This window comes from Dryobates pubescens, chromosome 2 (assembly GCF_014839835.1).
Source record: "Dryobates pubescens isolate bDryPub1 chromosome 2, bDryPub1.pri, whole genome shotgun sequence".
In the NCBI taxonomy this organism is placed as follows: domain Eukaryota; kingdom Metazoa; phylum Chordata; class Aves; order Piciformes; family Picidae; genus Dryobates; species Dryobates pubescens.
This window is the reverse complement of record NC_071613.1, coordinates 28,283,134-28,298,539: the sequence shown is the minus strand read 5'-3', so window position 1 is coordinate 28,298,539 and position 15,406 is coordinate 28,283,134. Positions and strand designations below refer to the sequence as shown.

General features: G+C 36.6%; 1 protein-coding gene across 1 annotated transcript in view; it reads left to right on the top strand.

Moving 5' to 3' along the window:
• The window catches only part of PARD3B (par-3 family cell polarity regulator beta), a 439,781-nt gene that overhangs the window by 217,704 nt on the left and 206,671 nt on the right, over window positions 1–15,406 (top strand). Inside the window, exons 11-12 of the mRNA XM_054173397.1 lie at window positions 5,707–5,892; window positions 12,513–12,683. Of these exons, the coding sequence (XP_054029372.1) occupies window positions 5,707–5,892; window positions 12,513–12,683 (357 nt within the window). The remainder of the gene's footprint in view (window positions 1–5,706; window positions 5,893–12,512; window positions 12,684–15,406) is intronic.

Here is a 15,406-nt window from a genome sequence, read left to right as displayed (position 1 = left end):
TGCTATTTCCTTCCTCTCTGAAGTGGGAGCTAATTTTTTCTGTCAGCTTCTCTTTTGGCAAAAGAACAATGGGGATAAATAAGGCAACCTTTCTAGTGAGAGATACGCATTAGATTATCATACATTCACAGATCAATAGTGCAGTGGTCAATGAGAACAGGTGTTATGCTATTAAATAAAAGAACTAATTGAAAATGGTGTCCCATTGTAGACAGAGGATTGACACAATATTGAGTAGATCTAACCATGGGCTAGGGTAGAAAGGGGAAGAATACAATACACAGTACTTTTTCAAAGGTTACAATTCTGTTCATACTGGTGCCTGAGCAGATTTTGTGTGTTGAGGGAATAATATAATAATATTTCTTTAAAATACTGATAATTTGTTGGGTAGACCTGATTATATACCAATATAATTTAAGGTTGTTTTAATAATCATTTATCATAGCTTTTTAATTAAGAAATCAGAGAGCCGAGTTATAGATGTGCTTCTGAAAGTTAAATAAAAATATCAGCATAACATCAATTAATCAAATGTATCCTGATGCTCTTAGATAGAGGTTTTCAATCTGCATTGCTGAATGTTATTTAGTACATATTACTAGGGCTTTCTGCCTTCAAATCTACCAAACTCTGTATTCTCTCACCTTCGTATAAACTCTGCTGAACTTTTCTATCTGCTTTGTGGTGATTCAGTAAATGTCAGAATTGATTTTACTGAAGTTCTATGCAAGTATCTCAAGTAGATGAAAGCATTGCTGTCCTGGCTTGCCTTAGTGAGGGATGGTACCTGCTTGGGTTTTTTGGATCCATTATGCTTAACAGCAAGCAGAAAAAATACCTCTTAAAATTCTGACTGCTGCATTCTGGTGCAGGAGAAACTGTGTGGAGAAAAAGAACAGTTCATTGTCTTCCCAAAGCAGTTACAAGAGCTCAGTAACAATCTAGATTGCTGGATGGTGCAACCAAGAGGGAGCTTTGCAGCAGGAGCTGAGGCTGGTAGACTCCTATAAATAGTAGGGAACAAACATTACCAGGCTGTAAAGGGGATTGGGAGAAGAGGTGTGTATATCTGGAGGAGACACTTCAGAGCTTGTTCAGCTGTGGAAGCTTTTGAAAGCTGAGAAGCTAAGATTTAGCAAAGCTGAAGGAATGACCTGCCTGACAAGGACAGTTGCAGGTGAGCAGTGGCATGGACAAAATGAGCAGTGAAGACTGGCTTTTCAAGTCTTTTTTGTTGCTTTATTTTAACTTTAACCTTTTTCTCCAAGTATATTTTATTAATACTTGAGAGTTCAAAATTCCTTTTGCTGTCCTCAGTGTACCCATTTTAAAGGAAAAGTGCAGGCCAAGCCATCTCAAATCTCTAGCCCTCTTGGGGTCTCATCACTTTGCTATCTGGACTTTGATTTATGTGAAGATTTCTCATTTATCATAGTATCACTGAGTTAGTTCCTGTGACTGTAGTAAGGGATAACTTCAGTAATACACTATCATTTAATTCCCAAAGTGCTGAGGCATGATAAGTTTGTTGTGGAAAAATACACCATGTGATTGCTAACTGGGTAATTTATAACATTAAACTGTAAATTTTTCTTTGTACTAGGAAACATTTGTGTTGTAGCTCGTTTCATTCATTCTGTGTTTGAGTGAATTTAGATTCTAGGATGATCTTGAGGTAAGAAGTATGTCTAATAGACTTCAGGTTTAGTACATTGGAGAGGACTTCCTTTATCAGACCATAATTCAGCTAATGGTGGTGGCTGTATTGTAAATTATTCATTTCTTGGGGTAATGTTTTAGCAAAGTCACGGAAATAAAGGCAGTAGAAATCCAGCTCTATGAGTCACCAGCAGCATTTAATGTTCATGCCTGCATATTCTAGGAACAGAGACCACCTCTCATGGAACTAGGTGACCAAATAAAGCAGTTAATTGATGTGCTCTTAAGAATGGCTGGAGCTCTTTATAATCATCAGTGAAAGAGCATTCCCTGGGAAGAACACTATCATCAGGAGAATAATTTGTAACCATTTAATGAGTGTAGGATGAAATCAAGCTTCTAGGTTATGTTCATCCCTTATATATCTTCTCTGATTTTCCTTCTTTCTACTGCTTCTCACATTCCCCCACCAAAAAAAAAAAAAAAGTTTTCAATCTTGTATTTACATCAAAAAGCCTTGATGTTATAGAATTGATTACCTAATGTCTGTCAGCAGATGCCATACGACGAGTAGCGAATGAAAATTTTGAGTGAGTTTACTTGGTCCTACAATGAATTTGTCATTGATTTGTTGATGTGTATCTCCTTTCCTATTAACCATCCCTGGGAAGTCATTGATATGTCATTCACCATCCCTCATGGTGAATAACAAATATTTGATAGTACAATTGAAAAAGTTCAGCATTATTTTAAAGTCAGCTATTACTGGAACTCAGCGTAAGGATGAATCTAAATAATGAGAAGGAGAGGGTTTTTTAGGGTAATTGAACTGTTGGACAGGAGACACTTGTGAAGGACCTAAGGAAGACTGGAGAACTCCCCAGTAATAGGAAAAACACAGCAGGCTTTTAGACTTAAATTTATTAAGCTTTTTATATGATGAAATTGTTTCCTAGAGAATTGTATCAAGGAAATTTGTAGTCAAATGTTACATTTCCAAATCAGATGCTAAGTAAAGCAGAGGAAACGAAATACTGACAAAAACTTACTACATCTGTCTGGTGTCCTGCTGAATACATCTTAATGTTTGATAGATAACGCATCCAGTCATACAGGCAGTGATCTGGTAGATTGCTTAAGACCTAGTACACAGCATAGTTACATTAAAGGAAGTTGGGAAATATTGTTGAACATTAAACAACTTTTAAACTTCTTTTTTAATACTCTGCTTTTAGCAATTTATTTGTATCAGAATCTAAAGTTGGACTAAGTTTTGCTGAAAAACTCTGTATAATACCAATATCTTAGTAAGTTTATAGAGGGAGAGTTCTAGTGACCACCCAGTCTTTTCCCTGGATATTGAGGGCAAATGTTTTCCTTGCCTACTATTTAAGTGACATGTTTCTTATGTCAAAAAATGTCTGCAAAGAAAAAGAGGAAAAATGATACTATAAAGCAGCTTGTAGATTAATATGATGTCCCCTTTTAGGCTTGCTTGTTTTTTGGGGGGTGAGGTTAAACAAATTGTTAGATTGGCTTGAGGGGCATGTATAAATCCTGAGTTTGTTTTTTTGCAAGTTTGTGTCAACAAATGCATGAAGTCCTTAAGCCTGAAATTAATGTACATCTTTGTGCCAGGGCTTACCTTCAGCCATACCCATTAAAAATTGATCTGAATGTGATCAAGCAAATTCAATTTTATAAAGTCCAAGTTCATGTTGAAGTAACATTATAAAGCATTTGGGGTTGCCCTGGTGAAGGTAGTCATGGGCTGGGAGCTTCTATGTTCTGCAAGAACAACCCGCCTCATTGCTTTCCTCATGGTATTGGGAAACACAAAATCAACAGTATTGACATACAGAAAGGACAAGAGTCTAGTGAAGGTGTCATGAATTTATTATTGTTGTTGTTGTTATTAATGGATTTATTATTTGGTTCATTACTGTTTATTATATTATTTGCTATTATGATTTTTTTTATTATTTGTGGAAGAATAGGAGCACTACAGAGGAACTGCTTGCTTGGGGCACCAGGAAAGTAATACAAAACAGACTGACCTGAACATGCTACAGTAGATATCATATATCTAGGACTCTGAGAAAAATTTCTTCTCTCCAAATCTGTAGAGGATGTGCCACTTGAGTTCTGATCTAGGATTTCTGAATCAGATGTCAAGAATATGTGCATTTTGAAAAATGAAAATTGGACAGAAAATCTTTCCTCTAAAACCCTGAGAAAGTTAAATGCAAAATGCTTGTGTTAGAAGGCTAGCAATAGTGTTTTGCTTTTTTCTTACACTGATTCTTCGGAAGGAAGTCAAAAGTAGGAGTGTTTGCAAATTATCATTCTATATTGTTCACAGTATTAAGTATGAATTTGTAGGTTTGGGGGAGCTACGTTCAGGTTGTCTATATATCCACTGCTAAGAAAAAAAAGTGATAGATTTGTAACTTTGAATTGCCTGCTTCTGGTGGTAAAAACCAAAAGCACAAATGAGTTAGACAGGTGCTAGAGATGAATGCTGGCGTGAAGACAATTGCCAGTGTTGGTGCTATGTCATTTTTATATTTGACGGGCAAATTGTTTTGACTTAATATCATGTAGTTATGTTCCAAAAATAATTTGAGCATGGTGCATATTGGGATTGAGGTTTATAGTCCAAGGTCTCTGGCTCACACTATTACTCTCTAGCCAGTAGCTGCTTCTCATCAGTGAAAAGGCATCTGAAATAAATAGAAGTATACTTACTGGTTACTGGTTTTAATTTTTTGTTGCTTCAGGATATGAATTTCTGGTCTTAGTTCCGCAGTTACATTTCTTGTTGATCAGACATCATAATAGATGAATGTATGGAACTACTGTAGCAGCTGAGAAAACCTTTGTACTGCTGGCACCTTTGCTGACAATTGAACTGGTACTGTATGTGCTACAGCTTAGATTTTAGAAACTCTTCCTAGCATGTGGCATCTACTTGATGATGTAACATGAGACTTTGACACCCTTGAAATCAGCCCCCAGTCATCTTTATCAGCATGTCTGTGTATTTCCTTTTCACAGGTTTTTTTCATATTGATCTTTTAACATTACTGGTAAAAAAAAAAATAGAAGATGACAAGAAATTACAAGAAACAAATTTATTGTCTTAGAGTTATAGGGAGAAGGAAGAGTGAAATAAAATTCAATGTGACACATAAGATCTTTTCTACTCCTACACTGTATGGACACTTTACTCCAGTGTAGGTCTCCTTGTCCTAGTTTTATTTCTACAGGGTGCCTGTATGAATGTTTCAGGCAAGAATTTGATTTTATCTAATTTCTGATTCTAACCTGATTTTAAAAAAACAAACATGGAAACCACACACACACACACACACACCCCCAACAAATGCAACCTTACAAAACTACAGGTAAAATATACAGTAAAAGAAATCTGCTTTTCCCTAGCTGTGGATGCTTGATTTAGTATTCTTATAGACACTTTAATCTAGGAAAAGTATTGGGATCAATTTATACCAGAAAAAAACCCAAACTTTTGTGGAGTAAAAGTATGTACAAAGGGAGTTAGTACAGAATAAGTTACTGCTTTTTCAATTCTCACCCTTACTTTTGTTACACCAACTTCCCTCTGTAGACAGCTGTAAGAAAAGGATAATTTCTTAAGGATGAATCTCAATTTTCAGAGGGGAATGGGATTTAACAGTACAGCTATCATTACAGTTTGTGCCCTGCATGTAAAGATGTCGAGAGTTTTATGGCTTAAGTTTTTAACAGAGCTTTGTTTAAAGTAAATGTCTTTTTTAATATTCTGCCACAGCATCAGCTTTGTATCATGTAGAACTACAATGTTTACCTTCTATTTAAGCATATTCCTGGGTATCATTAAAAATAACATCGTACAGCCAGATCATGTGACAAAATCTCAGCTAAATGCATTGTTCGTTATAAGGCTGCTCCCTGAAGAGGACTATTTTTTGAAATACGAAACTATATGCATTGTCTCTGCCCTCTTTTCACCTGTATTTTCATCCTTCCTTTCTCCAACAGAAAGGAGAGCCAAACTGCAGTATCCTTTCTCCAGAAACCACAGAGCAGCTGACCTTTGAGATCCCTCTGAATGATTCTGGCTCTGCTGGACTTGGTGTGAGCTTAAAAGGCAATAAATCTCGGGAGACTGGAGCTGATCTTGGGATTTTCATCAAATCTGTTATTCACGGAGGTGCTGCTTTTAAGGTATGGAAGAAACATACCAGACGATGACTGCATTGGGATTCTGACATTTCTGTGTTGAGTACTGTTGCTCAATATTACAGGAACTCGTTCTTTTAGGTGAGCTGCAAATGTACTCATGTTTTGTCCCAAGATTCTGGTGTTGTGCATGCTAAAGTTTGCCACAAGGAAAAATGAATTGGTGGGAACCCTGATGCGCATTTGCATGCTGCAGGATATGGGGAAGGGGAAGAAGAATAAGGGTGTGCAAGTATGAGGAAAGGCTGCCTCAGCTTTGCCACAGTCCATAGAAGTGCATGAGAAAGCCAGTGTGCTGCTAGGCTCAATGACAGAGAAGTTAGGTATCCACATTTATTGTCTGCCTGCACTGCTTTTGGTCCTCCCAAAGTGATGCAGGCAGACAGATTAAAAACAATCAAAAGACCAGTTTCTTTACAAAAATGAGAAATTAACAGTTCTGTGAGATTAGGGATTATGTGCTTAATTTACAGTAGCTCATCATTTTCTGTCCTTTTTTTTTTTTTTTTTAATTCAGAATATTTTTATCACTGTAGCAAAAATGCAATTTGCCTGAGCCTGGCATCAATTATGCAGAATTCACCAGTTGGTCATGAGGTGGATTGAATTGGTAATATTGAACTGGTGAACGACAGTGTTGTGAATTGTTCTGCTCCTTCTGAGGACTATACAAGGAGTGAAGTGCATTTTCTGATTAAAAATATCGGAATTATTTTTCAGTCTTTAGGAAATTTGTTGACTCTATGTTTTGCCTTAAATAAAACTTGAAAAAGGTAACCCTCAAAATTAGAAACAAAATAATTAATCTTTCAGTATAGTATATTTAACTCTTGCAGATCCATAATGTATTTTTTTCTCCCATGTTGTCTCGGCAATTTCTTGCAGTTATCTTTGCTGTAAAAATACCTTTTAATGTAGTGTATGTAAATTCCTCTACTGACATCAGTCTGCTGAGTAAGACAATTCACAACATTAAAACTTTCACAATCATCTATTTATGGCAGCTGGTAAATAGCAATAATCAAGGATTTTGCTTTAATACAAATGTTTAATACTTCCCCACTTCAATTGTTTACCTGTCCTGGGTCCACAGTTATTTCAAAGCTCAGATCTTCTCAAGTGTAAGTGAGCTTGGTACATACAGTTCAGAACGCTGTCCGTGGTTAACTCAGGGCTAAATGACAACTGACTTAGCTTGTCTACTTGGTGTATATCAGAAATTAGTTAAGGCACGACTGGTCAAATTAGGGATGGATAAACTCAATTTATGTGCATGTCTGCTGTAGAGTACAGCTCATTTTATGGTGAAAATGAGACTGCCCTCCTTGCTTTTCTCAGTTCTGCATTCCCTGAGTGATTTTCCACACCAGTTCAGTGACTGTATATTGACATAAATAAACTCATTGCTCTGAGTAGCAAAGCTTGTGTTGCCATATTGAAGCATTAGTGGGCTGGCTACCTGATCTGGCACATCATAGACAAATAAGAGAGTACTGTAGCTCTATATATTTACTACTCCCTATTCTCCCATCATTACTCACTCTAGACCAGTTAATTTTGGCTTGAGGGTTCTGCAGACTAATAAAGCATGGCTTCTGTGCTCACACCTAAGTAAATGAGTCCCCATGACTGGAAGATTATTTTGTCTTCTGATAACCTGTGGTCCTGTGACCTTTTCTCTGTTCCACCTTGTTATAACCTATAACCTTTTCTGGTAATCCAGTAATAGATCTAAGTGTCCAGAGCAGATAAGATAGTAGCTGAGGCTCTAGCTTCAACCAGAACCTTTCGAAGAACCTTTCCTGTGTGTTTTATACAAGTACTCAGACAATGTAGTTAGTTATTTTGGCAGCATTTTAAGAACTGCATTTTACTGTTGTATATACATGGAGAACTGCTGTCTTCCTCCTGTCTAATGACCTTTATAATAGAACAAAACATAATCAGTGGGTATTAACAACTAATAAAATTTCTTGTATCAAGTTAAAAAGTGTGCATATATTTGTGCATAAATATTTAAAGATGTCCTTATTTTAAATGTTGTCTTGAATAAAAAGCCTTTCTTTCCAGCTGGTAGTTGTCCAGAGCATTTTCCCATGCTGTTCATTGTAACTCTCTGAAACGGAGCATTATGGATTTAGACACATGCAATTATTTTTCAGTGTGCAGAGTTTTCTGGGGAAACTAGCACAGAAGGAAACATAATGCTCATTGGCATGAGAATTCTCTGTCACTATTCCTTGCTTCCTCATTTAGAGTTTAAAATTTATTCTCATTTTGTGATATCCTACTAATGTAAGAGGGAGCTTTATCCCCTGTCCATGCAGTCACCACTTCTCTTCAAAAGAAGACATCGAAGTTTGACACATTTGTTTTATTGCTGAAGTAAATGCTCAGTCCTTCTAATACTATATGAAAGTTTTGATACATTAGTTTACCTTCTCTAGTGTGTCTTCTAGAATGAATGATGTATGAGATGCAGACAATTTTGATTGGCTACTGTTATCCATTATTGGTCTGAAACAAAGCTCTGAAGAGTGACCAACATTTTATAGTTTTTGTTTGGTTTGTTAGGTTTGGGTTTTGTTCTAAACATTAACACATTAATCTAGCTCTGATGTGTTAGTGACATTGCAAAGTGTACAGTAAGGGAATCGTAAAAAAAAAGGAAACTTTGAAGTCTGTAACTCTGTAGATCTACAATTTTCTTACTCCTTGGTAAAGATTTTAGAAAATATGTGTGCATTTTGCATCATACATGCTACAGTAACAACCCAGTTAGGCCCATTGCTACTGTACCTCTTGCTACAAAACTGAAGTGAAAATGCCTTAATGTTCTTAGCTGATGTTGTAACACCGTATCCTGCAGGAATAAAACCAGTTACTTTTTGATGATTGAACCTTTATGTCCCTTCCTAACCTCCTTTTGTAATTTTTGAAGTATCTACTTTTTATCATCGCTAAGACAAAGAGGTTGCTTGAATACCTGATACTCCTAATTATGCAGAGCCTTTCATGTGAAGAAAATTATCATTTGACTGAGTTTAAACGCATAATCTTTCCCCATAACTTTAGGGATTTCAGCTTTGTTCATTTCAAGACATCTTGGCTTTCGTTTGTGATGCATTCCTGTTGAACAGGTACTTGCTGTCTGCTGCAGCTGAAATGCAGCAGAGCCATTAGTAGAAATAATGGAATATTTTCCATGCGTGCATTTGTTCAAATCTGTTACGGTGTAGCATGAGCCTCCTTGGTGCTTCTGAGTGCTGTTGCAGTAAACAGTGCTTGTTGCGTGCAGTGGATGGGGAAATTAGATGATTCCAACAAACGCCATCAAGGAATTCCATCTAAGAGAAATATCGGTGATGTGATAAGGGAAATAACTGGGTGTGCTTTGATTAAAAACATAAATTGGTGAAGAACATGACATTGTATCTCCCTGCCCTACTGCAAAAAGCATGAGAGTCTCAAGACTATCAATATGGTAGCCATGTGGTGGAAGGTTCTCCCCCTTACGATGAGTCTCCATGAAAGAAAGAAAAAAAAAAAAAAAAAGAATAAACAGAGAGCAATAACTTCACCCTTTATTAGAATAGCTCACTTGCAGTTTCAGAGATGGCATTTGAAAACTGTTTTGCTGAAATGCCAAATGTTGTTTTTCTACTTGGAAGCCACAAAGAAACCTACCTTTCAGAGATTAAAGGGAAAAAAAGGTAAAAACAACATTTAGCGTGTTTTGAGCCAAGCAGATTGTCTTGCAGTTCAGGCTTTTAAACCAGGCCATAACACCAGTGATGTGAAAATCTGTGTTTGCAAGCTGTTTAGACTTTGGGGACTTTTTTTTTTGAGACCTTAGAATAACAAAATATTTTTCTGTGAAATAGCTTCTACCTAAGCATGTGTGAAAGCTGTCTTCAGGCCTACCTGGTACAGGTGATTAAGCAAGTGTAGTTGATCAGCATTGATAAATCCCATAAATCTTTTTCCTCCAATCATAGTCAAAGCCATTTATTTCAATTTGAATTTTGTGTTTAAGTGGAGCATGTAACAGAGTGGGGAAAAGGGAGATGCATCAGAAGAGATTCTTTAAGAACTAACAATATTAAAATACAGAATCATAGAATAGTTTTACTTGGAAGGGACCTTAAAGGTTCTTTAGTTCAAATGCCTCTGCCATGGTCAACTAGACCAGGTTGCTCATGGCCCCATCCAGCCTGTCTTTGAACACTTCCAAGGTTGGAGCCTCCACAACTTCTCTGGGTAACTTGTTCCAGTGCCTCACCACCCTCATGGTGAAGAATTTCTTCCTATTCTTTCTCCAGTTTGAAGCCATTACCTTTCATCCTATCACTGCATGCCTTTGTAAAAAGTCCATTTCCAGCTGTCCTGTAGGCCCCTTTCAAATACTGAAAGGCTGCTTTAAGGTCTTTCCAGAGTCTTCTCTTCTGCAGGCTGAACAACTCCCAACTCTCTCAGCTTGTCTTCATAGGAGAGGTGCTCCCGCCCTCCTCAGTGCACCTTCATTGCCCTCCTCTAGAGCCACTCAAATAGTTCCATGTCCTTGTGCTGGGGATCTATAAATAAATGCAAAGCCTCACACAAAAATATTGCTAATTCAGAGCTTTCTAAGGCTCCAGTAATTCATATAAAAATACCTATTGTGTTCAGGATGGTTGTGTAGTCGACAGAAGTAGTCACGACAAGATGCATTTGGCATTGCATTTGTATATACTTTAGTTGAAAGCTTTAACGGGTGTTTATACATTGGTGTTTATCCACAGAAATGAGAAGGGGGGGAAAAAAAAGAAAGTAATCTTAGAACCTGTGGGACCATAGGAGGAGAACATGAGGACCTGTAAAATTTTTGAAGTCGTACAGAAAGTCACAAAAAATAAGATCTTTATTCATCAAACTCATGTTGCTGTGAATGGTTCCATTTCAGCAAATTTTGATAGAACACAGAGGAATTGCAACATGTGCAAATAATAAAACTCTGTTCTGTTAACTCTTCTCTCCCTATACTTTAGTACGTGTGATGGAATCATTTTGTATGTAGAGAAAGGGTGGGGTTAACCTAATGACTTTGGCTGTACGTGAATTGATGTCAGCATGAAATAATTAGCAGAAGAGTGGGACACCTTTCAGTATCTTTTCCAAATGGCATTGCTGTTTTCCGCCCTCCATTGCTGTACCTCCCTAAGAAAAGTTGTGTTTCGGTTATTTTTTTTTCGCTCTGACTCATTTCACAATTCTTTTTTTTCCCTCCTCTTGTTCCTGCCAGTTTATTTTGGATTCTGATATATGAGGTTCTTGAGCTCTGTGGCTATTCATACTCTGCCATGGTAATGATGATACCTACTTCCAACAAAAATAACACTTAAGAAAGCTGGATTTGTCACAACTACTGTAAATCACTTGAGCACAAATGACTCAAACTTGGCAGCAAGAGCAGAATAGTTAATTGAACATTTTAGTGACACACACACACACACAATATATATATATATATTTTGGATTACTCAAATGCATGAAATATGTAAACAGTTCAGATGAGTGCCATATGAACAGTATGTAATGAGCTTATGAAACAATCAGATTCGTTTTAACCAAGCAATGTGTGTCTGTGCAAGTTCCTTCCCTGCTATTCTTCACTGCTCTTCTATAATGGATGTCTTCAGTTTCTTACTCATTCTCTTCCTTCTTCGAGGTCTGATGCCAATCTGATAATTGTGATCTTGACAAGCTTCAAAAGAAACTCTTGTATCTTAATTAAATAGACCTTATTTTCTTGTTAAAGAGAGAGAAGTCCATGGTATATACTTTTATGAAGCTAAATAATTCACAGATAATAATGACAACAGCAATAGGACTCCTAAATCATAAAACAGCAGTGCTCACAATTTTTTTACACCCACAAATGTCAGTTAACCTTGGCAATGAAACTGAATTACTTTTTCAAAGCATAGACTACTTGATAAGGCTCAACCCTAATTTTCTTATTGGCAGCAGGTTTGGATGTTAAAATACATGGGCAGCATTAATTAAAGTAAGGATGCTTAAGTCTTAATGGCCATTATGAACTGAGAGCACTACCCCATATGCTAGCATGGTATTTTTGAAAAGACTACAATACAAAATTTTTGGAGCTGTTTCTTACCAGACCCTACTAGCACATAATAATGCATGGAAAATATGTTGAACTACTCCTTAGTGATTTCACAGCAAATACTAACAGCTATACGGTGTGGGTCCTTTTAACTAAAAAAGGACCTTTTCATGTTATCTTTTGTAGAGCCAATACAACCTAAATTGTACATGCAAGGAAAACAGCAGCGTGTGCATGCACTTCCTTGTTTGTAATTGCCCTATGAACTCTTCCCAAAATGTAATAAATGAAAGAGAAAAATGGTAAATTAATGGAAATGCTTTGATTTGTGTGTTTTGGGGGGTTTTCCCAAGAAGATCTGACGCTATGCAGTCTCTTGTTCCTCAAAGTTTACAAAGCAGTGTCTGCTTGTCTGCATCTTACTTTACTGTACATAGCACCTCTGCCTAATAATTCTTGATTAAAATACTCCAACTTTGTTTCTGTTTTTTGCCTGTAGGATGGTCGTTTGCGAGTCAATGATCAGCTTGTTGCAGTAAATGGGGAGTCACTTCTGGGCAAGTCAAATCATGAGGCTATGGAAACACTGAGGCGCTCCATGTCCATGGAGGGGAACATTCGTGGAAGGATCCAGCTGGTAGTTCTGCGGAGGCTAGAGGTGCAGACAGAGGTGAATCAGTAAATACCTTTATTATATAAATGTCTTTCCAATCCCAGGAATGTTGTATACAAGACGTGACAGCTAAAGTCTTGGTCACAGATTGCTCCTCTTAGTAGAATGAATTCTTGACTGCCTGGAGTCAGGATTCATGAAGCACTTCTAGCTCTTATCTCCTGGTCTTGCTGTTCCTGTTGAGATCAGCTGAAAAGTTGCCTCCTATTTCACTTTGACAAGTATTAGAACAAAAGCAAATGTGGTTCCAAAAAGGATTAATTTAGGATTAGTGTGCTGATGCAGTCTTGACTGTCTGCCACCTCCTCAAGGCAGTAGCTGGGATACAAATATTTTGAATTCTTCTGACTTGATTTGCTGTCATGATTAGAGACCTTAGTATCTTATTGTGACTTATTTTACTTCACTCTTGGATTTTCGGTTTCATTAGTTATCTCGAGTCATTCGATTTTTTTCTCATGCTTGTTCTTCTGGTTCTGTCCTCTTCCCCATCTTTGGTCACCTTCATTTTTTTTTTGACCTTCAAGGTATTTAATACTTGACTTTCCCCAGTCAAATGAAGGCCACCCCTAATGGGTTTCTGAGCTGATTAACATAAAACTTGTTTAAATAAGGTAACAAAGTAAGAGAAGAATTAAATTTTAATGGTTATCTAGACCTCGTATAAATTGATGTTTGCCAATCACCTTTTATTTTAAAAAAGATTTGGTTTATAATTATTTGTGCTCCCTTTCTTTCATGCATTCATGCACATAGACTCTTCCTTCATCTTTACATAGATGATATGTACATATGTATCCTGGCTGCTCTTACTTCTCACCCCACTTTTAACTTTGACCCCTGAGTAAATATTTTTACAGTTTTTCAACATCTGTACAGTTCCTTAAAATAAAAATATATAGAAGTGGATTTGTGGTATAAAAGGTTGTAATAAATCCCTTTAAAGAATTCCAAGAGATTATTTCAATCTTCTTATTTTAATAAGCATTGCTGGAACATTTAAAATGTTAAGAACAATCCTGTTTGTGGGTATATTTGCATAAAATATCAGTGGGGTATCTTTTGGTATAAGTAACTCTTCATGTTTTTCTGATAACGTTCCATTTGATTTACTGCTATCATTGATTGAGAAATAGATTTAGGAATATAGTAATTTCCAAACATGTATGCTCTAACTTTGTTGGGAGAACACTTTGCTAATGCCTTACTGATGTCAACTCTGCCAGGAAAATATGAAAAATATTCATTAGGAATTCTGATATATATGAGAGGAAAACACATCTTTGCTTTCTTTTTCCGTTTGACATAGCATTATGTTGTAGGGAAGAATTGTGAAATATGTGTTGTATTTATTTTACACACTTGCGACATAAGAAAGACAACTTGCTTTCAAATGAAGCTTTCTTCATTTAACAAAAGCCAAAAAATTTTAACAAAATTTAACAAAAAATTCTACTGGGTCATTATTGACCTAGTAAAAATTTGAGGCTGATTTGTTATATTTAAGTGTACAGTTTTGCATGTTAACCATATGACCAAAAGAGGTAAGTAATCTTGACTCATGCCCTGTGAAGAATGCATAATGAAGCCTTGATTGAATCAAATTCATTTTAGTCAGGAATTAATTTTTATAGAATAGTCTTTAGGTTCGATTGTAATTCCATTTGAGTCTGGAGACCATAGCAGAAATGGTTTTTTACCCATTCTTTCCTTTCCCCAGAACGGCTTCCTGAGTACTGCATCTCAGCTTGGTAGAAGGGGGCTACGTTTAGAAATGCATTATTGTTTTTATTGGTCAGGACACTAATGGAGGTCTTCCATGACAGCTATGTTTTATAAACTGAGTACTCTGATTAGGATGGTTACTGAGCAGTTGTTGGGATATTGATTGTGTCGTTCATCAAAGAGCTAGAAGAGCAGATTTGTTGTTACTGTTAATTTAAAGCTCCCTATCCCACTGGGTACAACTCTCCAGTGTAGCAGTAGTTTGAATGTTGGAAGGCTTAATTTAGCTAGCAGTATCCATGAGAAAATAGTGAATGTGGACATTGCAATGTAAGGAATCTTATATAAACTAAAGAATTTCCAGTGATGAGAAGAAACGTAGTAAGTGAGTGTCTGTGTGGTTTGTGTGTTTCAGTACAGAGGTTCAAAATAGCCTGCTGCTCTGAGGAGGAAAGTTGCATGTGCTGCCTGTCCACTGGGACATTTGTAGCCATGTTGTCACCATGAGCATCCTGTCATTGATTTGCTTAATGAGGTGCATTCTTTGCTGGTTTATCATTACTTCTTACTAGTTCCTATTCTATCATTAGTCTTATGTTGTTTTTTATTATTTATTTTTAAAAAAAATATTCATCTTGAAAGCAGGTTGCAAGATGATGCAAGACACTGTCCTTTCTTATGTATCGGTTTGCAGGCAGGTACTTGCCAATGCATGGAACCTCTTGTATCATTTTACAAAGAAATTCCATGGGTTAGATACATGAATTTTTCTGTAGATGTGACTGAAATTTAAGGAATGATATATTTAGTGCACTGTTTGCTGGCATAATGAACAGTACTTTAAAAATAGAAGCCAGCTGGGGGCTCCTTCAAAAAAACAGATATAAAATCATAGAAACTATAAAGGTTATATTGAAAACTAGCCATAATTTCCCCTGTGTGGGTTTTCTGTTTTGCCTAAATAAAAAGTACAGAAATGTCTTTCTGGGTCTGTC